At 38.8% G+C, this 26,516-nt stretch overlaps 1 protein-coding gene across 2 annotated transcripts in view; it reads right to left on the bottom strand.

The window, feature by feature from the left end:
* The window catches only part of ACE2 (angiotensin converting enzyme 2), a 46,887-nt gene extending 36,657 nt beyond the window's left edge, over nucleotides 1-10,230 (bottom strand). The window contains exons 1-2 of one of the 2 annotated variants that reach the window (XM_055438166.2): nucleotides 10,010-10,230; nucleotides 9,094-9,250 (exon numbers count right to left, since the gene is read on the bottom strand). In XM_055438166.2, the coding sequence (XP_055294141.1) occupies nucleotides 9,094-9,096 (3 nt within the window). In that variant the 5' untranslated portion in view covers nucleotides 9,097-9,250; nucleotides 10,010-10,230. Of the gene's footprint in view, nucleotides 1-9,093; nucleotides 9,381-10,009 lie in introns of both variants that reach the window. The other variant, XM_055438165.2, reaches the window with a different exon arrangement.
* Nucleotides 10,231-26,516: the final 16,286 nt, after the last annotated feature.

Here is a 26,516-nt window from a genome sequence, read left to right on the forward strand (position 1 = left end):
TTCCATCTCAAGCTGTTCTTTTTAATCTTATTTACAATTTATTCCATATTCATACTATAAGGTTCCTATGCCTAAATAAAACTGACAGCTAAGCAGTTACACAGAGAATCAAAGTCAGTTCATACATACCAACCAAGTCACTTGGATAATGCTTGACAGCTATATGTAATTTTTGGACTTGAATGATGAATGAATTGAAGCATATACAGTTACTCACATAGCTACAGGGTTCAAAAAGAACTATTACAGGTCAAATAAACAGCATCCCATACTGCCTCTGTACAAAGACAGAAAACCAGCAATTAACATAGCAAACGTTTCTGCAGTCATTGATGGGGGCTTGGGGTCAAGATACACATTACTCAGTACAATCACAGGAAGTTAAAACCCTCTCTGACCCGCTATGTATAACTGTAGTGGATACCATATTCTCATCCTATTGAGAGATCCTTTGTCATTTCAAGGACTGAAAATATAAAATCCTAAATTACACTCTGTTTGTCTGTTAGTTGCTTCAGTTCAGTCAGTTCAGTTCAGTCGCTCAGTCGTGTCCGACTCTTTGCAACCCCATAAATCACAGCACGCCAGGCCTCCCTGTCCATCACCAACTCCCAGACTTCACTCAAACTCATGTCCATCGAGTCGGTGATGCCATCCAGCCATCTCATTCTCTGTCGTCCCCTTCTCCTCCTGCCCCCAATCCCTCCCAGCATCAGAGTCTTTTCCAGTGAGTCCACTCTTCGCATGAGGTGGCTTAGTCGTGTTCAACTCTTTGCGACCACATGGACTGTATAGCCCACTAGGCTACTCTGTCCGTGGGATTCTCCAGGCAAGAATACTGAAGCAGCTTGCCATTTCCTTCCATTCCAAAAGATATCCTGTTCTTTTTGGCCCTAATAATATGCAAGTTAAATATGATCTCATTACGCTTTTACATGTTTTCATATGAGCTTCATCTTAAGTCATAGGTCTTGTGGTCTCTACCCAAATTATGATAGTTTTATTTAAACAATTAAAATGCTTTTGTGAGAAGTTATTTGAAATGCAAAAATTAAAATTTCATCTTCCTTTTTTCTATGCCTCACTATCAGCTCCTAGGCTATTCTTTCAGCAGTCTCTAAACCACTTATTTCCCTGTAGGTATGAGAGTCTCCTGAAGACAGAAGATGAAAAACTGAAAGGAATCTTAACATCTAGGCAATGACTTGGTGCCCAACAAGTTCCCAGGGAATCCTCCACCCTAAGGCCCCACGTGTTGGCCCAGTATCCAGACATAGCTCTCAAAACCACATCAGATTTAAAGATGAAAACTGCCTTGATTACTTTTCAAATAGGCCCAGATACGTGCATATTTTTAAAAACATTTATTCTATTCAACAAAGTAAGGAATCTAAATTATAAGAATATGGATTCCATTGCTTTGTCTTGAGAATCAAAATTTAATTTTTTATTTTTCCAGATGGGAGGAAGCAATGTGGCTTTCAAACATTTTTTTTTAATTTTAGTTCATAGGGAAAAAAAAAACTCACTCCTGAAATTGGGTCCTGCCAGAAAGTGGCTCACCAGATATATATTTGATATATTTCATAATAAAAATATAGTACAAATAACAGAGAAAATGTCACAAAAACCTCTACTCAGGTTTTTAAAATGTTAACACTTTATAATAGTTGCTTCAGACATATTTATTTAGTGTTTAGAGTCAATAATATCATATTATATACTCAAAAGTTGCTAAAAGAATACATCTTAAATGTTCTCAAATGGTAATCATGTGATGTAATGCAGGTGTTAGTTAAGACTACTGCTACCATGGTAATCATTTTGCAATATATCAGTGTATCGAATCAACAGTTTGTACACCTTAAACTTACACAATGTTATATGTCAGTTAAATCTCAATAAAGTTGAGAAAAAAAGAAAATCTCTCTGCTTTTCTCACTTAGCATTACTTATTTTTTCCAGCTTTTCAAGTATATATTCCTTATTCATCTTAACTGCTGTATAATATTTAAGTATATGACCAAATTCAAATTTATTTAATAATTTCTCATCTACGAACGTTTCCTGTCTTTAAGTAACACTGTTTTTTTTAACCATATACATCCTTGTATTAGGTTAAATCATATAAAATTGCTAATATTTAATTGAAGCCTGCAAATATATAAAGTTTCTTGAGTACACAGGCGAGCTTCTCCAGGTGGAATTCTTGGAAGTGGAACTGATGTGTTAAAACAAGTTTCAACTTCTACAGATATCATATTTTGGCAAATATGATTTTATGTCAATTTGGTGTTTCACTATTAAAATAATGTTTTCCTGATTATTAGTCAGGTTAAACATATATATGAGGTATATATATATATATATTTATTTATTTGAATTTCTTCTTCTATGCATTTGTTGCTCATATCTTTCCCCCATTTTTCAGTGAATTTTTGTCTTTATCATTTAGTAAAATTTCTTTATATATCTTGGTTGTCAATCTTTTGTTAATTATATGTATCAAAATGTTTTCTCAAGCTCTGCTTCTTGTCTTGTGTGTGTATGTGTTTATGATGTCTTTTGATGCACAAAAGTTTGTTTTTAATTCTAATGAAATTTATTTGCTCAGTCTTTTCCCTTATAGATTGATCTTTTTGTCTTTTATTTAATAAACCATTATCAATTAAAACTCACTTAATAAAGCATTCCCAACCAAGACTCACTTAATAAACCATTCCTATATTAAAAAGCAGAGACATTACTTTGCCGACCAAGGTCCGTCTAGTCAAGGCAATGGTTTTTCCCGTGGTCATGTATGGATGTGAGAGTTGGACTGTGAAGAAAGCTGATCGCCGAAGAATCGATGCTTTTGAACTGTGGTGTTGGAGAAGACTCTTGAGAGTCCCTTATACTGCAAGGAGATCCAACCAGTCCATTCTAAAGGAGATCAATCCTGGATGTTCATTGGAGGGACTGATGCTAAAGCTGAAACTCCAATACTTTGGCCACCTCATGAGACGAGTTGACTCACTGGAAAAGACTCTGATGCTGGGAAAGGTTGGGGGCGGGAGGAGAAGGGGACGACGGAGAATGAGATGGCTGGATGGCATCACCGACTCTGTGGACATGAGTTTGAGTGTACTCCGGGAGTTGGTGATGGACAGGGAGGCCTGGCGTGCTGTGATTCATGGGGTCGCGGAGAGTCGGACACGACTGAGCGACTGAACTGAACTGAACTGAACTGAACCAAAAGTCACCTATATTTTCTTATAAAAACTTGACTTGCTTTTCCTATTTAATTTTTGGTCTGTCTTAAATTTATTTGTTTCTATTGCATAAAGTAGAAATGCCTTGAGCTTTGGATCAAAAAAGGGTCCCTACAGATTTTTTAATTTGCTTCTTTTTTCCAGAGCTCTAGGAACCTGAATTAATTTTTGGTTAATTTTTTGGCTCAATATTCCTGCACCCTGCTAGTAGTATAAATTCAATTTCCACACCTATTAAAAAACCTCACAGGGGAAACCTGATTTTGATCAAGTCTCTAGAGCAGGACTCTGCCTACCATCTGTTTTTATAAATAAAGTTTTCATATTCACACCTATTTATGTATTGTCTATGCCTGTTTTTGTGTTACAATGGCAGAGTTGACTGGTCTACAATGGCAGGGTTGAATAGGGACTGTAGGGCTCAAAAAGCCTGAAATATTTATTACTTGGCCTTTTACAGAAAAAAGTGTGCTGACCTCTGTACCAGATCTATACATTTGTAGAAAATACAAGGGTCAAAAGAGCATGTTAAGCAACATTATGGGAACACAATCAGCCAATCCAGAATATGGGAGTTTCTCTAGGAGCAACAACTCAATTTTTCTGCAAATAAATTACAAAAAAAAAAAAACATGAGGAAGGGCTCTATAGACTGAGACTTAAAGTACATCTGCCAAAATGATCAAGACTTTGTTAGATCCTGATTAAAACAAACCAGCTGAATTTTTTAAATGAGATATTAGGATACAGTCGTATATTGCCTAGGTAGTTGATTATATTGAGGAATTATTGTTAAGTCTTTGACATGAAACTGCTATTAAGGTTATTTAAAAATTCTTACATTGAGAGCTACAAGAGGAAACATTTATTACATAAAACATATACTTATTCCTTCAAAATAATCCAGTAAACATGGCGTTGGGTAGAAAAATAAAACAAGATTGGCCGAAGTGTTGATAATTGCTGAAGCTGGGTGATGGGTATGAGAGTCAACATATTAGTCTTTCTTCTTGTATATGTGCTTGAAAATTTTTACAATGAAAAGTAAAGTAAAATCCATATAATGGAATACTATTTGGCAGTAAAATGGGACAAAATAATGATACATGCTACGGTATGCAAAGTGAAAGAAGCCAATCACAAAAGACCACCTAGTGTATAATTCCATTTATATGAAATGTCCAGAACAGGCAAATCTATAGACAGAAAGTAGATTAGTGGTTGCTGAGAGCTGGGGGGTTAGGGGAAGAAGAGTGATTGCTAATAAGCATACGCTTTCTTTTTGGAGTGATGAAAATGTTCTAAGATGAGATAGTGATGATAGTTGCATAATTCTGTAAATATACTAAAAAGCATTGAATTGTATACTTTAAATTGGTGAATTTTATGGTACATAACCCAGGTGGTGCTAGTGGTAAAGAACCTACCTGTCAATGCCAATGCAGGAGATGTAAGAGACACAGGTTCGATCCCTGGGTCAGGAAGATCCTCTGGAGAAGGGAATGGCAACCCACTCCAGTGTTCTTGCCTGGAGAATCCCATGGACAGAGGAGCCTGGCAGGCTACAGTCCATGGAGTCACAAAGAGTTGGACATGACTGAAGCGACTTAGCACACAATTATGTCTCAATAAAGCTGTTGTTATAAAAGCCCTCAATAGTAAAAGTAAAGAAAAAGAAAACCCACTTTATTCCCTAGGTCCTATAACTAGATCTGAAACCTCCATGGAACTGCTCCAAAAAAAAAGGATTTAGCCAAAATTAAATGTTTTCTCTTTTGCCCAGTTACCTGACTACTAGGCTGCCCTCCCTGGGTGTAGCTGGTGGCCACCTGGTGTCCTGTCAGAGTGCTCAGATCAATGAGTGTGTCAAATCTGGATGGCATGAAACATGTCATTTTGAATTGCTCAAGTTCAATTTTACCAAATTACATCACTCAACTGGGGCATTATCAAGTTTTCATGACAAAGGAAAACTAGTATGAACAATGCCTTCAATGCACTTGACTCCTGTTAATCCTCCACATGTGGAACTTATCCACTCACTGCAGTTATCCGCTGAAAAATCTTGACTGGGCCCATCTACTATCTTACATTTATGAGATAAAAAGTAAGTGACTTGCCCAAGGCATCACAGCCAGCTTAGCAGAATCAGGATAGCATCAGATTTCCTGAATTCCATCATATCTGCATCACACTGACCTTTCCCCACCCCTGTAACTATGTGTAGGTACTTACATATCTTGGGGAGTGTGGGATAGACTCATTGCAGACAGGGTTGAACTCTACGTTCTCTCCTTGGGTACAGAATAGCAGTTTAAAATGACCCTGCTCTGGGTTCACTGTGCCCCCCACCCTAAAGACAGAGGAAAAGGTCTAGGAAGCAGGTGTGCCCAAGGACTCTAGGGGCCCTGACCACCCAAAGGGTAAGTGTGGGCCTTCTGCTGTCTCTTCACAGCTTCTGATAACTCAACAAGAAATATTCATGAAGTGTTCTGAGACCTCTGGGGCTCCAACAGGACAGTCTTCAATGCTCCTTTCACAGTTGTGTCCGCAGGAGCTGCGGGCAGCTGTAGTAGCTACTGCCAAACACTGAAACAGAGAACCAGGATGCCCCTGCCAATGGCAGGATCCTTTCACTCTCTTCCAGGGAAAAAAAAATTGTCCAGGGACCTCCCATGTTGCCAAAGAGCTTCTGACTTTGCGGGAAAAAAAAAAAAATCCTTTGACTTACAAAGGACTCTTGCAAAAATCAAACCAACAATAAATGCAAAAAAGTAATGTCATTTTACTGAGAAGAGAATTACAGTTTAAACAGTGAATGTTTGATCTCAAACATGAGAAATTGTATTTGCTCTAAAGCAAGTGTCTGGTAATTAATTTTCATTGAATTTCTGAACTATGTGGAAATCTGTTTTGAACAAAGTTTTTTTCCTTATATCTATCTGATGGACCTCTCCTAAACAGGGAGCTTTGGGGGACACTATACTGATCAAATTCTAGTGCCCTCTATTATTTTAAACTATTCTCATGACTTGATCTAAGAATTGCCACACTAGGTCGATTGGCTGATAAGCCCAATATTCTGACTCTGAATGTTATACCAAGGGATAATTATGAAATGACAGATTGCCCTCAACAATGTGACCATGATAGGATATGAACATACACATGTCATACAGCCCAAATTTCTCTTTCTATATTAGTTATCTATTACTACAAAACAGACAACCCAAAATCTCAACTGCATAAGTGTTCATTGTTTGTGTGCCTAGAATCACTGAGTGTTGCCAGGCAACTCTGCTAATCTTGGCTGGATCTTCTTAAAACCCTGGGGGATTAGTTTCTGCCAGGACAACTATTCCACACATCTCTCATTCTTTACCTGGTCAATCCAGGCATGTCCTCATGGCAAAGGCAAAGGTGCAAAGGAAAAGTCCCATCGTTCAAGTCCTTCCACGCCTCTACTTGTAAGACATCTGCTAACAACCCATTGGTCAAAGTAAGTCACATGGCAAAGGACGTAGTCATGTCACCTTCAGTGAGAGGGCACTGCAAAGTGACAGCCTTGGGCATTGATACTGAGGAAAGTAAAGAACTGGGTTCATAAATGCATGTCTCACCCACAGTGGATCTACAGTCCTTATATTCGCTTAAATATTTCCAAAACCTACTTATAGTTTTCAATGTTTCACTTTTTCAGATTAAAGAATTTTCTAGATTTACAAGTCTTAACAGTTTTACTACCTGTAATAGAAACAGCACCTTGTCCTATTTATTGTAAATTTATCTCTTTTGAGCTTTCACCTTTCTAATATGAAGAGAGTTGGCCAATACAACTGGGAACATTCTATCCTTTCTTCTTCCATCTCAGACTCATGTTTTTTTTTTTCTTTTTGATTTAGGCTTTGTAGAGCTAATTCTGTTTTCCCTTCTAACTCTCTCACATCCCCGTCAAACACTCCAGTGGCTCTTTTCTTGGAAAACATTCTCATTTCTCCAATTCTTTCTATAAGCATGACCATCAGCAGTGGACCATTATCTCAGCTTCCTATTCACCTTGGTACCTCTTGTAGTACCAACTGCAGTTCCCATTTCATTAGGGGATCTCAATAAATGTTATAAGAGAACATATGAGCCAATGTCCTCCCTGTCTATTGCCTCCTCCCCAGGTAAATCCACACAGATGCACTAATGCGCTAACTTGCCCTTCACCGCTGCAGGAGGAAGGAGATACTGGGTCCCCTGCTTGCTTCTTGTATTTGCATGTTTTCACTTTTCTTTAAAGGGCCCATACTGTCTGCACTTTGACTACCCTTCGTGGACTTATGCCCTTTCATTTTTGCCTTTCCTCTAATCAACCAGTGCAATTCAAAAGTGATAGCACTTAATGATCCAGAGATGATTTCAACAAACGTCGCCACATCTCCTTCTGTAAAATGCCTTCTCAGTATCTGGGCACTGAACAGAACTGTTACACATTTTTTCAGCAATCAGAATTCCCTCTCACATTCCCAGCAATGGTACCGTATTGTTCTCCCAGGCTCACAAGCATTGAGCACAATTCTGGTGGTTTTGTGTATTAACTGTTGTCACAGCAACCCTATGAAGCAAATATGAGTATTAGGTGGCTTTTCACAGGCAGAAAAACTAAGGCACAGAAATGTTCATTACGTAGCTCAAGTTCACCCAGGTAGAAACTGGTGGAGCCAGGATTTGGACCTCGGCAGTTTGACTCCAGAGCTCTTAGGCACAATGCTGGTCTACCTTCAATACCACCTATGGACCATTTGACTGAGAATGAAAACAAATGCACAGTGCACATCAAGATCAAATAAAACGTGAGCAAAAAGTAACCAGGAAGAGATGAAGAAAGGTAAGACCAAAATATGGGACAAGGAAAAAAAATGGTCTCCTATGACAACACTGAGCTGTCAAAATCTCCTGGATTTATTAAAGCTTTAGAAAAACTGAGGGTGGGGGGGATCTCCTGGGGAATTCATATGAAGCAGCAGATCTCAGACTGAATCTGTCCAGAATATAGAATCTGTCCAGTGAGTGGCAGTGATTTAACTTAACCCTGTAACCCACTATTTGAAAAAATAAGATTTGAACTACGTTTTTGAAAGAATGCATTGCTGGACAAGTGTCACAAAAGCTTTGCTTAAATAATGTCACTCCATTTCCAGCACTGCTTTGAGATATGTGAGGGAAGAAACTTCCTAAATCCGTGCACTTGTCAAATAGTACATCTTGCTTTCCTAGAGCATTCTGAGATTTGTCAGAACTGGTTTGATTACGGGTTTTCTTGGCGGGCTCTGTGGATCCCGTATGCTCTGGAAGTCCCTCAGAACTCCATGACAATTAAGGAAGGAATTTCCAAGTCTAGCCTCACCCGACCCCTGGTAATCTTAATTACTAGCGAGTTCTTTCACTAAGCCTCCAGCTGCATATTTTTTCAGTTAATAGATGATTTGTATCGAGTCTTTAGATATTCCTGTTGACATTGTAGGCTTGAGGAAATTATTAACTGAATAACTTATGGCATTTCTGTGACATGCTTTGAAAGCCTGACTATGACAAGAATTATGGTGGCAAATTTCTAAAGCATGTTCACTGGTTTCCAAGAATCTGGACTGAGACCAGTGAATTATTTTGTAACATTTTTTCAAATAAACTCAAAGGTCAATTTTTCAGTCATCTGGGACTCCAGAATCAGAAATACTGAGGCAAACATCCAATCTCACAGCTCAGAGTATTTGTTTGATTTCCCTTTTCAGTTTCCTGGGCAGTAAGCTGATTTTTAAGAAGCAACCAATACCCCTCTGTAGCCATGAGGACTCACCATCTTTTGGACATTCTCATCGGTAATATTGGTGTTATAGTTCCAAGAAGCAAGTGAACTTTGATAAGACAGGTCTTCGGCTTCATGGTTAAACTTCTCCAAAAATGTCTTGGCCTGTTCTTCAGTGGTGGATTGAGCAGCAGTTAGAGCAACAAGGCTGAGAAGGAGCCAGAAAAAGCCTGTCATCTTTCTCTGTACGCCAAGATCCCATCCACTGAACAACTTCCCTAGAGTAAAACCTCCTCATGAGATTTTCTCTCTATCAGCCTTTGACCTTGGGTTGGGCACTGAGCAGGGAAGATGAAAAAAAAAAGGAAGAAGAAGAAAAAACTGTAAACAATCTGCTGAACCAACATAAAATTCATCCTGGAGAAGCCAGATATGTAAACAGATTTTAGAATGATTTCTTACAGCAAATCAAATAAACAAATGTTATTCATTAATCCTAGAGAATCACAGCTCTTCTCGCATTTTTATAGCCAAATCAAAACTTGTACATTTGGTTAATATGTTCTTTAAAATCTGTTAAAGATACACTGAAGATATTAGGATTTTACAGTGACCAATGAACTCTTGTATTAGGAATCTTAGGGCTAATGTTGGAGACTTAGATGTTTTACAGACAAGTCCATTAATAATCACTTATCTCTCCTTCCTTTTTATTTGAAGCTCACATTCACAAAAACTCTCCACTTGGATAATACTTTCCTTTCCTAAGTAAACAACTTTGCCCTTGTCTTTATAGAATTCATTTTTTTTTTCTGGTAAATTTTCATTTCCAGGGCCATTTTTTTGAATTATAAAACTACCCTTCACTCCACAAGTTGACTCTCCTGATTTAACTTGGAAAATCTTTAAAAGGGTCTTTTTTTTCTCTCTCAGATGATCACTGTTTGCCTCCATCCCTTTCACTTACCTGTTCAAAACTCAGTCAAGCTCACAAGGAAATCAGAATGCCACCACAGGGTATGAAATTCAGATAGTGTCCATGTCCAGTCATGGCATCGAATCCAGAGAGATTTCAGTGGTTATCCTGCAGAATATCCGGAGTTGGACCAGTATCCTCATTCCCAGGCTATAGATAAAAGTGTTACAGATAAAAGAGACGAGCCGCTTTAAATGGCGGGGCTTGTGGGACTGCTTGGCTGTGATTATGAAACTTTCACACAGGGAAAACACTTCTTCACCCAGAAAAACAAGTCTTCCAGGTCCAGGTGAAATGGCAGTAACTAGGCCTTTAAAGCAAACTTTCCACTACTTCCCCTTATTCTAACATTGTACATATTATTGTTGAAGAGCAAAGAATAATAAGTAACTGTTTAAAGTGCTTTGCATTATAATATCTCATTGAAGCAAACCTAGAGGCAAACATTTTTATTGCCATTATACAGATTATGAAACTGAGGCTCAGAGAACGTAAATAAATGTCCAAACCTCACTCACACAGAAAATGGCAGAGCCAGGATATGACAGTATGCCGTTTGCGCGTGCAGTATAGGCCTCAGGCGCTGTCAATAGTCTAACAGCAAAGACGCAGGTACAGATTGAGCAGCACAGGGACGTGAACCTTCGAGGATGATGACGGGTCTGGTTCGGTCACATCAAAAAGAGGTGGATTCTTACTACCCTTGATATGAATCAAAAGACATCATCTTTCTAAGACGTAAAGTAATTGACACATTTAAGCAATTATGATGAAGAAGGTTAAAACAAAGTGAGCTGGCAGGGATCAATGCAGTTTCAGTCAAACTCCTCCCACATTCAAGGAAGCTGCGATCCAGTTGCTTCTCACAGCATTAAGAGAAAAATCGATCAAGAGCAAAGGGGGCAGTGTGTGAGGCTCTGCACAAAGAGGCGGATGTCACTTTAACAAAAGCTGAAATACAAGTCTACTCAGGTTGCTTCCTGAATGAAGCTCTCAGATTCAGAAAAAAAAAAATGGGAGTAGTCCAACTTCAACACATTGAGGCAGAAAGTCAGGTGAATGCAATCGAATTGAAACAGAGAAAGTAGGATATGAAATCAGAAAGCTAAAAATAGATGAAGAAGGAGCCTAAGATAACACTGAGGCAGGAAAATTCTGGTAGCCAGGAAATTTTGAGGAGTGAGGGAAATGGGAGAATTTTCTCACAATAATTATGTAGGAAAACTAGCTCGCAATGGCCAACTGTAAGCAGTGACTAAATATTGACATTTTTGTTGACTTCCTACTGAGAAGATACTCATGTTCTGCTAGCTCCCCAGAAGTGCTCTCTCAGCCCACTCTGAGAATGGAAAGAATCCACTAAAGACCCAGAGGATGGGACCAGAAAAACAACTTGCCAGATGAACAGACTCTTTGTTAAAGAATGAAGAACTAGAAAAATAGTAGAATGGAGATTGAGGAAACTTGCTCTGCTTTTCAAAAGGATAGAGGGCGAGTTTGATTGTGACACCTGACAAAACTATAAAATATCATTTTTTAGAATGTGGTTTGTACTTGGAAAATATATATATCTTTAATCTCAAATATATATCTAGGGATTCACTAGGAACAAATGAGATGCTGCCTGCCTCATTACCTTTGTATTTTCCATTTCAATAAGAGATTTAACAAAATGTGAAGTTCTACAACTAGATCTAAATGTCCCCAAAAGAACCACATAGCACAGAATTAAGCAGTCCTCTGATCAACAACAGTTCATGTTGAAGACAACAAAAGTCTTGAGTTACATATATAAAATGGATAAGCAACAAGGATGTATTGTATAGGGAAGTATAGGGAAGTATATTCAATATCTTAAAATAACCTATAATGAAAAAGAATCTGAAAAAGAATATGTGTGTGTGTGTGTGTGTGTGTGTGTGTGTGTGTGCGTGCGCGCGCATGCGCACGTGCTGTGCTTAGTTGCTCACTTGTGTCTGACTCTTTTCTACCCCATGGACTGCAGCCCAGTAGGCTGCTCTGTCCATGGGGATTCTCCAGGAAAGAATACTGGAGTGGGTAGCCATGCCCTCCTCCAGGGGATCTTCCCGACTCAGGGATTGAGCCCAGGTCTCCCACACTGCAGGTGAATTCTTTACCATCTAAGCCACCAGGGAAGTCCAGATATGTGTGTGTGTGTGTATAAAACTGAATCACTGTGCTATACACTAGAAACTAACACAACATTGTAAATCAACTACACTTCAATTTTTAAAAAAGAATCTTGATTTAACAATTATTTATTGGCTATGTGCTATATGCAAGGCACTATTCTAAATACTGGATACACATTAATGAATAAGACAAGAAAAGTTCCATGGATAATATATGAGGTGAGGTAGCAGGAAGAAACAAATAGCTGGTGGTAAATGCCATGGCTTTATAATAAGCAGAAAAGGAGGATGGTAAATGATGGGGTGGGGATGAGAGGATGACATTTGAGCAAAGACCTGAAGGAAGAGATGAAAGCCACGTGGATATCTGAGGGGAGTCTGTTGTAGGCAGAGTGAACTGCAAGTGCAAAGGTCTCAAGAACGTCAGAGGCCTTTGTGGCTGGAGCCCAAAGTGCATGGGGAATGTGGCAGGAGGTGAAGATGGATAGGAAGCTGTAAGGAGGGCCTTAAACACAATTGGAGGACTTTGGCTTCTACTCTTGAGAAATGTGGGAAGACATTGGAGGGCCTCCAGCAGAGAAGTGATCCGGCAAATGTTTTAACAGGATCACTCTCACTGCTGGTTAGAGAGCAGACACTGAGGGAGAACAGCAGAAGCAAGGAGGTCAGCCAGGGAGCTACTGTAGATACCATGTCAAGCTAGGTTGAATAGAAGCTTAACATGAGCTACCAGTCCAACATGGCTGCCACCAGAAGGTAAACCTGTCCTGGACTTAAGTCTTTGTTACTAGAAGTATTTGATACAAAACAATTCAGAGCATTGTGCTAATTTCTGAGGCCCACAATTTTAGAGAGAGAGAGTATTCAGAGGAAAATAAAGAAGAGAGTGAGAGCAAGAAACCTGTTAGCTGCTCAGTTGGGTCTGATTTTCTGTGGCCCTATGGGAAGGGTAACCCACCAGGCTCCTCTGTCCATGAGATTCTGCAATAAGTAAAACTAAAATAACGTCATCTGAAGCACAGTGCATACATGAGAAAGGAGACCCAGCAAAGACTGCTCTCCTCTGTCACAGGACTGTCATTTAGAAGACTTGGGTAGCTTAACGGATTGACTCTTCCACTAATTAGCTGTATGACTTGGGGCAGATAATACTTAATATTTCCCTCATACTTAATTTCCTTATTTCAAAGCTTATAATAATATTATAGCGCTCTCACAGGGACATTGTACGTGTTCTATGAATGAATACATGAGAACACAGAGAAAAATGCCAGGAGCCTAGGAATAAAAGTCACTCAAAGTGTGCAAAGCTATGGAATAATTAGAGGACATTGAGAAGTGAGGGAGATGGGAGATTCAACCATAAGAGTTCTGAAGGAAAACTGTCATATTCTGAGAATAAGTATGCACATGTGGGCAAAATGAAAAGGTACTGCTCTGATTCTTACTAGTTTTGCATTTTTAACCATTTAAGGTAGGTATTTTCCTACAGTATATTCCATCCTAATCAGAATGTTGCCTGAACATTATTTTATGCATCCTTTTTTTCTTTCCAGGTGACTCAGTGTCATCATCTTGGACAGATTCACTGACTAGGCTACAATATGACATCTTTGGGGCTGCACATTAAATGGCTCCAAACAGCTTTATTGCTATTAACTTTGCTGTCTCTGCAGGCTCTGAATTCGGCGCCACTTCTTGAAGAATGCACTTTGAGTGGTCCTGCCCATTGCAAATTCCTTCCCTGTGTTTGATGTGCTGTATGCTGAGAACTAAGCAAGAACCAGATAACCATGGAGTTCAATTAGAACGCTCCCTCTTCATAGGCTTGGACCTGAGGGTGGGTCTTCATCCTGCTCGAGCAAAGTGCATAGACTTTGAGATCCATATTTCCCTTACTGCTCAGCTTTCTATCCACTTCCAACTGAGTAATAAACGGTGAGGTCTCTAAATAGCTATAGCATAAACTTCCTCTAGTTCTCCAAGTTGGGAGGATAACTTTGGTCAGAGCAAAAAGGATGTTTTGCATAATTTCTTATCTTAAAATTGATAGAGTAATGCTTCTAATAGAAATAAGAAAGGATATCAGGAATATAAAGCAGACAGAATTTAAAACTGTACATGATCAAGAATGATTTGCCTTTAATCCAATTGGTTTCAACCACATATTTATCACACAAAATGAATTTATAAGTACTTTACTTAAAATAAACAATAAGTTGACTCTTTAACCCAAAGGAAAAGCTAAAGCTCTTTCCTGTTTACATTTCTAGTTGCATAGCTGTCCCTTTTTCTTACAGATAGAGCAAAGATAATCTTCATTAACCAAATTGACAAATGTTTTCAACAGACAGAGTTCAAGTTGTAAAAGTTAAACTGTGGATTCCATTGAAGGTTATACTGATTATTTGTCTGAATTTATGATAGTACAGTGCTTGTCATGCAACCCAAATTTATTCCCACACCCAAACTGTACAAAATAGCAGGTAACAGTAGAGCCACTAGTATAAACTTATATCTAGGGCCTTAGAAGCAAAACTCGAACCTTTATCCTAAGTGAAATGGGAATCTATGGTAGAGTTTGAACGGAGGAGTGACACCATATCATTTATATATGAAAGAATCACTCTGGCTGCAATATGGAGAACAGGTGGCTATATTTTGAATACAATTTGAAAGCAAACCAGCAGGATTCTCTGGGGAATTAGATATAGGCTGTGAAAGATCGAGAGAGTCAAGGATTATCCCAGGGCTTTTGGACTAAACAACTAGAAGGATGAGTGACATCAATTTAAATGGGATGGTTGCAGGTAAAATGGTTTGGAGGGAAGACTAGGAGTTTAGTTGAGGTCATGAGAAATCCAAGTGAGGGTGCTGAAAAGGCAACTAGATATGCAAGCCTGCAGTTTGGCAGTGAAGTCAGGGATGAAGATATAAAATTTGAGAGTTGTTATCTAGAGATGGTTAGTCAAATAAGTCTTTTCTGTTAAGACAAAGAGGAAGGGGTCTTACTTATTCAGGATTCCAGTGTGCTGGCAAGTATGACTTAGTCCAGACATCAGGAGGAAAATGAGATGGAATAAGAAGGAAAACAGTTACTTCAAATAACCTTCCCTAGGGGAGCCATCTGTGGACTGTGCAGGGAAGTGATAAAAGGGAGTTTTAGGAACTTGACCAGAGCATCACATTTCTCAACTGGTTTAGAGAAGAGTAGACTCATCTCAGGAGCACAGGATGGTTGAGTTGAAGCAAGGTGCAGGTGCAGAGAAGGCAGCTGACCTGACACATAGTCAAAGCCAAGTAGCTTAGACCTAGTCCAGGTCAATGCTGAAACACTGATGGGCATTCAAAGCATAGGAGACTCCATTTGCAGCTAGCTCCTACCTGTCAGCTGGAATCTGAGGGTGACTGAAGACCTTTACACTTCGGTTAATATTTCCTCAGTTCAGTTCAGTTGCTCAGTCATGTCTGACTCTTTGCGACCCCATGGACTCGAGCATGCCAGGCTTCCCTGTCCATCACCAACTAAATATCTTAGGATAAGCCTTCATCCCTACTGACCTCTACTGTAGTCTGTAGATTGAGTATAAGAGCCATATTTTCTGATCCAGCTAGAAATGTCCAACAGTAGTCATCTTTTTGAAGTCTAGTAGGTTTATCTTGGAGACATTGTACCCTTCCTACCTCCTCTTCTAAGGGATGTATCTTGTCTGGGTCATCAGTGTGGCTTGGCCAGGGCTAGTTACCTTGGCCAGATCAGAGAGATGTGGAGTAGATAAATCACATTATAAATCCTCAAGGGCCTAACATCTGAGGTTCAAGGAGGATCAGTCTAAAAGTCAAGAGTTGGATGGTAAAAGCTTCAATCTCTTGTCCACATGGATACAAGCACTTGAAATGATAAGAACTTTTCTGAGACTTCAAAATCTACCATTTTTTAAATAAAAATATCTTGGCTTTTGATGAAATGTCACCACAAATACATAAAAGCTAGAAGCTCAGCTGGGTAAGAGCTTTACAACTATCTCATTCTTTGTCATTAAAGACCCTCCCAAGGTTTGCCGGCCTGTCATCAGTTTCATTAGGAATCTTCTTTGGCTGAGAAATATGTCAGATGAAATATGCCTAGAAACAGAAAGTATATAACATATATCCCAGGATAGCCTTGCATTTTTTTCTAGGACAGTCAGAATGTGGTAGATATTAATAATATTCATTTGGATTCCACACAGAAAAGAATCAAGGCCTTAGGACCTTGGAACTTGGATCATGCCATTATGTTATAAGATGTTAATTTTGGATCTCAGATATTCCTGATATTTTGACATTGCTTTATATAAGGTTAGGCAAAGCCTCAGTGATTTGTGCAAGAATAAAATCACTAAGCAATTGTGAATATTGAAAATTTGAGAATACACTTGGAGGAACTCTCATAGAGTGTCTTTCTCTGTTTAGTCTTTCCCCTGGATTTTCTGATTGGTATTGTCACAAGCTTTTTTGCCCCTCCTATTGTAAAACTGGAATTTCCCTAAAATTAGCTGGGGAGCAGGAGTCAGTTATAGCTTGCTGGGATGCTTGATCTTCTTTCAACGCTGATTCAGAATCCTCTGTGAATTTATTTGGCCAAGAAGTCTTTATGCCCAAGTCCCATACAAATTCAACATGAACCTGAAATTTGGGGACAGCTCCAACTCTTCCATACGATGTTTCTGGAAGATCTAGGGTGTCTGGGAGCATGGGGCACTTGAGAGACATTTTTCGTAGTGTAGATCTATGCCTACAAGTAACACAATCCTTGGAAAACTTGGAGAAGTGGTAGGAGAGGGCCAAAATCTCCACGTATTACTCAGTTGAGATTTCAACCTGGCACTCTCCTAAAGAGGAAGCTGCTGGTAATCAAAACCCAGAAGTAACAAGGCCCAAGACAAGGGAAGGCCTTAGGCCAGGCCCCAGTGCACCCATCAGTGAGCATTAGGCATTGGCAAGCCAGTATCCTAAAGAGCTTCACTGGGGGCACGAGCCTCTGACAGATATGGAGATGCTGTGATCCAGCTGCCGACTAGAATAGCCATAGGGCAAAGGGTAAGAACAGGTAAGAAATTACTCAGAGTTTTGTTTAACTAAGAGAGGAGAAGAGAATGGGGGAAATGAGAAAGAGGGAAAGAGAATGCTAGGGCATCAACTAGATAGCACACAGGCCTGTCTTTACAGATTACAAATCATGATTAACATTTATAAGACAGGGGCTGTGTTAAGCACTTTAGAGGAAGTATCTTCTTGAATCCTCACTGTTACCCTGTAGGTAAGGAATCATGATGATTTCCACCTAATAGGATCATGAATGAAGATTTAAAGAGGTTAACTAAAGAGCCCAAGTCTGTTTAACAAGTAGAGGTGCCACATTTTAACCCATTTATTTACCATGATGCTCAACTAATCAGGGCGAGGGCTTTGTAAATATTCACTACAAGATATTTGCAGTAGACTGCAAAACTACTTCTTCAACACCCTTTATAATGTGACTGTGCAGTTTCTCCCATCAAGACATATAGTCTATTTCCCTTCTTCCCTTCTTATTCCCTGCTTTGGCCAATAGAATGTGATAGAAGTGAAAGTGGGCCACTCCATTCTTTCTCTCTCTCTCTCTTTTTCTGAAGGCTGAGTAGCTACCAAGTGAACAGCCTGACCTAAAGTCCTGCAGAGAGAGGGACCAATGGAGCAGATAAGACAACCAAGCTGAGGTCATCCTAGACCAGCCAGCCCCCAGCCTCCCTGGCAAATGACTGCAGATGCACCAGTGAGAGCAACTAAAACCAGAAGAACTTCTCAGGTGAGCCCAGAAAAAACTTACCAGCCCATAGAATCACAAACTACCATTTCAAGCCATGGAGTTTTAGGGTGGCTTTTTGTGTAGCAAAAGCTAACCCATACAACTTCTCAATAACTTCACCAAGGTCTTTCCAAATTATCTATTCAGTTATGCTGCTCTTGGATTGCAAGTATGAAGACACTCTTACTCAACTGGCTTTAAACAAGGAAAACATATTAGTAAAGTGAGTGAAGTCGCTGAGTCGTGTCCAACTCTTTGCGACCCCATGGACTGTAGTCTATCAGGCTCCTCCATCCATGGGATTTTCCAGGCAATAGTACTGGAGTGGGGTACCATTTCCTTCTCCAGGGTATCTTCCCGACCCAGGGATCAAACCCGGATCTCCCTCATTGTAGACAGACGCTTTACCATCTGAGCCACCAGGGAAGTAACAACAAGGAAAACATATTAACTTTCATGCAAATGAAAGACTATGATGTGTTAAATCCAGAGTTAGTTAATTTAGTGCCTTATTCATATCATCAAAGACCCAGGTTTCTTGCATCTTTCCACTGTGCACCCTTGGCATATTGGCCTCTGTTCCAATTAAAGCTCCCCTTGGGGTCACAGGATGGCTATACTCATTTCAAGTGTCACATCTAGAAATGACAATATGGAAAAAGAATAGTTTCTTCTTGTGAATCTCTCTTTTTTTAATGACTTTTTTTAGGACTAAGGAAAGCTTTCTCAGAGGACTAGCATAACTGGCTTAGATTAATCAAGGTTTACATCTGATTCATGCTGGAAAATGGTAGACCTCTAGCTAAACATGGCTGTGTCTTAAGAGAGTAGGAGGGAATGCCTTTCACATACTTAATCTAGGTCACGCTATTTCTGGGACATTTTCTGTAGAGATTTCACTCCAACCATGAGTGTGGGTTCTTATGAATATCAGGACAGAAGACAGAGCTTGTGAGATCTTCCTGAATTGTGCCTTGGTCTGGAGGGAGTTTCCAGATTAGTGTCAATATCATCTTGATGTCTCTACCCAGTGACTATATATGATATAACCGATAGAGTGGGCAAGAGGAGGAGAAAGTCCTAATAGGAAAGAAAAGGTATTTTCCCAAATGACTACCTAATTTTTTCCAGGGATATAGATCCCCACAACAGCGTTAACAACAGTGTTAACTACTTATCCAATAAATGAGATGGATGAGAGAATGCAAATCCTGTAGAACACACAAACTGTGGCTCATTACATCCTGTGTTGTTGGGAAATTTTACTCAGAAGACACAGATAAAAGATGATGGAACAAACTCTGATTTGTAAGAATATAAGACTTTTCATGATTTCAGAGAAATATGAGGTCAGAATGACCCCAAGGAGTCAGCCAGAAAGGCTTTACAAAGATGAGACTCTGAATCTTAGAAACCAATACTACAATAATGCTAACAATAAAAACAATAATATGCAAATTCTGATGAGTGCTTATTATGTGGCAGGCAGAATGCAGCTACTTTTCATGTGCCCTTGCATTTAATCCTCACAATGGCCCCATGAGGTAAGTGATAGCACCATCCATATTTTCTAAATGAGGAAATCAAAGGCATGCCATCGAGATCACAAAGCCGGAAAGCAATGGAACTGGGGTTGGAACCTCAGCAGTTCAAATTCATGCCCAGACTGTGGTTAGAAAGGGCTTTTTGAAAGAATTCCTGTTGCAAGCATGGACGAGAAGGACAGTCAAGGCATAACGAAGTATAACAGGTATAGCTGGACAGCTGGAAAAATGGTCCCAGGATGACAGCAAATTTGCACAAGTTACAAACACAGCTCCTTCCTTACACTCCTTTTACTGCATTCATCTTCACAATTTTCACTGAAGGGAGACCATTGGTGCTCTACCTCTTTTGGTGAAAAGCTATGTTTTTCTCAGTATAGTTAGAATGTTCAGGAATGGAGAGTAATTAGAGATCATAGATTCACAGACAACAACCTCAGATGGCACGGCAGTCATTTTGTTCTCTTAAAAGCAAATCTATGTCCGTAATAGAGAACAGTCGTTCTCAACCAGGATGATTTCGTCTCATGACAATGCCTAGAAACATTTGGAGTTGTCACCACTTGGAAGAGGGTGCTACTGCACCTAGTGGGTAGAGCTCAGGGATGCTGCTAAACATTGTACAATGCCTAGGACAACTCCCCTACAAACAAGAATTATTTGGCCCCTATGTCAAGTGCTGAGGTTAAGGGACCCTGACGTATTAATAGATAATGCTATGAACACAGTACTCTAAAGAATCATGCACACATGATTCCACCTCCCTACATCTCAATCAGGGCCAAGCAGAATAGTAAATTGCCTAATCCCAATAGCAAAGCTGCTAAGACATTTGAGCAATAACTAACCCTGTTTAGACATTTATATGTCTGCATTTGCACTAGTCTCAATAACAAATAGGAGAAAGCAGGAAAAAATAAAATAAAATATCAGTACAAATAATTAGGCCTGAGTTTAAAATGACAGGGGAGAAACTAACATTTAAAGCATTTACTATAGATCACCTTGTGGAGTGTTCACAATCTACGTTTGTGTAAACTGTTACTTCTAAACACTCAGCATGATCAGTAACTAGCTCTATACAACCCAGTAAGAGAACCAGGGTAAACCTGCCAGGGTGTTTTCCATTTCAGTTCCTGTCTCTTTCCATGGGATGTTCAGTTCAAAAGTGCCAGTAAGATTATTGAAGAAGAAGAAGATAATTATAATTTTTAAAAATAGATGAAAATGATCCTGTACTTCTGTCTTGAAATTTGTTGACGTCAATGTGTAGGAGATATAATCCAGACAGTTCTGTTTCTCCCAAGAAAAGGATAGAAGGAAATGGGTTGAGAGGACATGATGGCAAGAGTTCAAGTTTAGTCCTAAGGGAGAATTGCTTGACAGTTGTCAACACTCACATAGACTATTGAATCTTTGTCTCTGGAAGGTTTCATAGGCTGAGGAAGGTTTAGGAGGGTTTAAATTTGATCTTGACAGAGGTCAAAGCTGGATGATCAGAGCTCTAGTCAAATGCAGCTCTGGGAAAAACAAAAAATAAAGGGAATGAAGAATGCCTATGGGACTAATGGGACACCATTAAGAGAAATAATGTCTGTATCATTGAAATTCCAGAAGGAGAAGAGAGGGGCAAAATGGTAGAAAGACTGTTTAAAGAAAAATTGGTTGAGAACTTCCCAAACCTGGGGAAAGATTTGGACATCCAAGTTCTCAAAGCTAATAGGTCACCCCCAAAATTTCAATCCCAAACAGTCTTTTCCAAGACACATGATAATAAAACTAAATCAAAGCCAAAGAGAGAATTTTTTAAACAGCAAGGAGAAAAATGTTCTCTTGTACAAGGGAACCCCCCAATAAGGGTATAACCATATTTTTCAGCAAAAACCTTGTAAGCTTGGAGAGAAAATGGGATGATGTATTCAACGTGCTAAAAGGAAAAAAAAAAAACAAAACTATTAGCCAAGAATACCGTAACTAGCAAAGCTGTCCTTCAAAAATGGAGGTGAAAAAAGTAGAGGAAAAAATGGAGTTGAGATACAGATTCTCTAACAAACAAAAGTTGAAGGAGTTCATTACCACTAGACCTGTCTTACTGGAAATGCTGAAAGGAACTCCTCAAGCTGAAATGTATGAGTGCTAATTAGTAGCATAATATATAACACACTGGTAAAGAATTTAGAATACTCTAATAGTGTAATATGGTGGTGTGTTAATACTTAACTCTAGCATAAAGTTTAAAGGACAAAATTAGTTAAAATAGCTATAACTACAAGAATTTGGTTATGCATACACAATATAAAAAGATGTAAATTCTGACATCAAAACCATAAAAGGAGAGAGTTTTTTACATGTGATCAAAGTTAAATTGCTATCAGTGTAAAATATTCTGTTATAGCCATATGATGTTTTATGTGAGCCTCGTGGTAACCACAAAACAAAAACCTACAGTAGATTCACAAAAGATAAAGTGAAGGGAGTCAAAGCATATCACATGGAAAATGATCACTTCATAATGGGATACAGCAAGAGTGGAAGAAAGGAACAAGAGAACTACAAAACAGAAAACAATGAATAAGAGGCCATTAAAAAGATGGCATTAGTAAGTCTTTACCTATCAATAATTACTCTAAATGTAAATAAATTGAATGCTCCAATCAAAAGACAGCTAAAAACAAGACCCAACTATATGCTGCCTACAAGAGATGCACTTCAGCTTCAAGGGCACACAAAACAAAGAGATGAAAAGAAATAAGTCACTCAAGTGGAAGCCAAAAGAGAGTAAGGGTGGTTACAATTATATTAGAAAAAAATTGACTGTAAGTAAAAAATGGTAATAACAGACAAAGAAGGTCATTATATAATAATAAGAGTCAATTAATCAAGAAGATATGACAATTGTAAATATATGTGAACCCAACACTGGAGTATCTAAATATATTAAGCAAATACAGATCTGAAGAAAGAGACAACAATGTAATTATAGTAGGGACTTCAATACCCCACTTTCAGCAATGATAGATCATCCAGGCAGAAGATCAATACGGAAACATTAGACTTGAACCATAGTTTAGATCAAGTGAACCAAACAGACATATAAAACATTCCATCCAACAGAAGCAGAATACACATTCTTCTCAAGCACACATGGATCACTCTCCAGGATATATCATATGACAGGTCATATAACAAGTCTTGGCAAGCTTTAGAAGATGGAAATCATACCAACATATCTTTTCCAGGAACAGTGGTATTAAACTACGATTCAATAACAGTTTATGGAATTTGTTATTCCATAAATAAATTCAATTTATGGAAAATTCATAAATATGTGGGAACTAAACAACACATTCCTGAACAACCAATAAGTCAAATAAATAAAAATAGAAAAAAATCTTGAAACAAATGACAATGGAAACACAACACATCATTCTCTTCTAAAAGACATTCCCCACCCCCCAAAAAAACATACAAATGACCAACAGGTACATGAAAAGGTTCTCAACATAACTATCAGGAAAATGCAAATCAAAACCACTATGAGATATCACCTCACACCTTTTTAAATGGGTATCATCAAAAGGCAAAAGGTGGTACTGATGAGGATGAAGAAAAGGAACCCTTGCTCACTGTTGCTGGGAATGTAAATTGGTACAGCCACTATGGAAATCAATATGGAGGTTCCTCAAAAAATTAAAGAACACAACTACCATATGGTCCAGCAACCGCACTTCTGGGTATATATCCAAAGAAAATGAAAACAGGTTCTCAGAGATATCTGCACTCCTGTGTCTACTGCAGCATTAGTCACAATAGGTAGGATATGGAAACATCTTAAGTGTCTGTCCGTGTACGAATGGATGAAGAAGTTCTGGAAATGTAGCGTACAGTATGGTGACTATAGTTAACAATACTGTATTGTATATTTGAAAGCTGGTAAGAGAGTAGATTTTATAAGTTCTCATCACAAAAAGAAAAATTGTAACTATATGAGGGATAGGTGTGTTAACTAACTTTATTGTGGTAATTATTTTGCAGTATATACATATAGTGGAGAAGGAAACGGTAACCCACTCCAGTATTCTTGCCTGGAGAATCCCATGGACGGAGAAGCCTGGTAGGCTACAGTCCATGGGGTCGCAAAGAGTCGGACACGACTGAGCGACGGAAGGGAATATACATATAAAATATCATTACATTGCATACCTTAAACTCACACCATGTTATATGTCAGTTATATCTCCATGGATATAATTGAGATATTGAAGCTGGAAAAAAGATGTGTTATATATATACATATATAAAATAGCTATGTATGTGTTATATATATATCATATTCATATTAGACTATTATTAGCCATGAGAAAAAATATTCTGCCATTCATGACAATGTGGATTGACCTTGAGGGCATTATGCTAAGCAAAATAAGTCAAACAGAGAAAGATGAATACTGTATGATCTCACATATGTGGAAACTAAAAAAGTTGAGTTCAGAAAAACAGAGGGTACAGGGTGGTTGCCAGGGGCTGGGAGTGGGAAAAATGGGAGATGTTGGTCAAAGGGTACAAACTCCTGGTTATAAGACAAGTTCTGGAGAGTTAATGTAAAACATGGTGATTATAATTAATGACTCTATGCTAAATACTTGCAAGTTGCTGAGAGTAAATCTTAAATGTTCTTATCACAAAAAAAGGAGATTGCAATTATGTGATGTAATGCAGGTGTTAGTTAACACTATGGTGGCCATCATTTTACAATCTATATCAAATCAACACATTGTACACCTTAAATTTACACAACATTATATGTCAGTTACTGATGTATCTCTATAAAGCTGGCAAACAAACAAATGAAACCAAATGCTGCCCTAGGAAAGAGCCCAACCACAGTCCAGATGTGGCTTCTTCCTCACCCGCCTCCCCATCCCCACCTCCCACTCCCTGTGTGAGGACCTTGGCTCCATAGGCAGCCTAGCCCATCCTCCATGACAGCTTTAACAGCCTGACCCAGTGGGTTCTCTTTCATTACCAACCCTCTCAGGACCTCCCAGCCCTTTATAATTTCAGTTTTGAATGGTTAGATCTAGGTGGTAGATAAGTGGGTGTTCATTATACTATTCTTCAACCTTTCTTTATGCATGATAATGTTTATAATAAAAAATATCAGGAGGTATACCAGGATACCTGGGTTTGATCCCTGGGTTGGGAAGATCCTCTGGAGAAGGAAATGGCAACCCACTCCAGTACTCTTGCCTGGAGAATCCCATGGACGGAGGAGCATGGTAAGCTACAGTCTGTGGGGTTGCAAAGAGGTGGACACGACTGAGCAACTTCACTTTACTTTTTACCTTTATACAGGGGCTGAGGGTAGATCGTGAGAGGTTGGGTTCTACCCGGAAAGAGATGGGTAGAGAGGAGAGAGGTTTAAGCAAAGGAATGATATCGTCTGACTTTCCATTTGGGTGTTTGCTATTTCTGTGTTGTGTAGTTTGTGAGATTTTAGTTCCCCAACCAGGGATTGAACTCAGGCCCTTGGCAGTGACAGCGCAGAGTCCTCACCACTGGACCATCAGGGAATTCCCTGGCTTTCCATTTTAACAGGATATGTCAAGGCTTCCTTCCTCCATTTAAATCTGACTCCATATAGGATGAGGAAATTTGCAGTTTTGATTGCAATTTTACCAGAGTCTCTAAAATTTGCCCTTCATTACTCCCAAGCCAAGTATAAAGAGAAAATGACCGAAATCAAGCATAGCACAGGAATGGCCAACAATCCAAAGAGCTATACAAATGCTGAAGCAAAAATATCCACAGTTTCAAAATTTTCCAGTTGTGAAACATGTTCAATCTGTTTCAGATTCTGATTTCTCTGTATGCCACTACCCACGGTAATGTATTCAGTTTGGACCAAGAATAATCCTGGCAACCACCCTGCACATTACCCAGTTGTGGGGTTTCTGGCACGCCAATCCCAGCTCTTGTCCTCCACTGAGGACACATCTAGCATGGCATAGATGACACGTTCAAGTTACTCTAGGAAGATGAATTGATGACAAAGTCCTTTATAAGCGGAATAGAGCTAAATGTAGAAAAATATAGTTAAAATATGAAAACTAAAAGAATGAGTGCTCAACCCTCTAACAACACGTGAACATTTTTAAATGCTGCTTGATTTGGGGCAAGATATTTAAATTCACTCAGCTGTTTCTACTTTCCTTAAGTAGGACTAGTAATAATTCCTTCTGAATAAAATAATATGAAGCAGTAAAAATTCATGAATTAAATTAACCTTGTGAATAAAACCTATATATTCTTTATAAAAAGTAGTATTAAACTACTCGAGTTCACAAAGAAAAGAAAACAGGATTCGTTTAGGGAAAAATTTTTACATGGCTATGCAAATCTACAATGACTAAATCTTAAGCAGGATAGCCTATCTATCTGGAAAGAAACATAGCTCTGGGAGGGAGGTGATGAAAGGAAGTACAGAGATATGTAAGGCATCTATTTGGATTCTCAACACAAATAAAAAAGTATGATACAAAACTCTGCAAAAAATTGCCAGGTACCCCAATTTCTAGCCCCCCACACCCTCAATTCTCAAGAGACACCTGTATAATCCTTTGGGAGGTTTTCTAAATGGTTTTTTTTCCCTTGATCTATTGGAATGTGCTGTGTCAAAGCACTGTATTTGAAACTGTACCTGAGGTTTTCAGCAATCATTGTACTACTAAAATGAACCTTGGTATTCCCCTTTATAGCTAAGCAGATGATAATCTAGCAGGTAATACTATAATATGTGATGAGAATTTAATATGAGCCTCAGTCACCCTTGGAATGATGGCAAAGATATTAACATTGGCAAGCCTCTGTCACTTGTGAGCAAGTAGATTTTAGTTCTTGCATTTATAGATTTAAATTTTCTTTAGTTCTTCAGAAAGCATGTTAGATTACCTGGTATTCTGCTAAATAAA

Source organism: Moschus berezovskii, chromosome X (genome assembly GCF_049115385.1).
Source record: "Moschus berezovskii isolate FMDL1 chromosome X, NW_MosBer_1.0, whole genome shotgun sequence".
Taxonomy (NCBI): Eukaryota; Metazoa; Chordata; class Mammalia; order Artiodactyla; family Moschidae; genus Moschus; species Moschus berezovskii.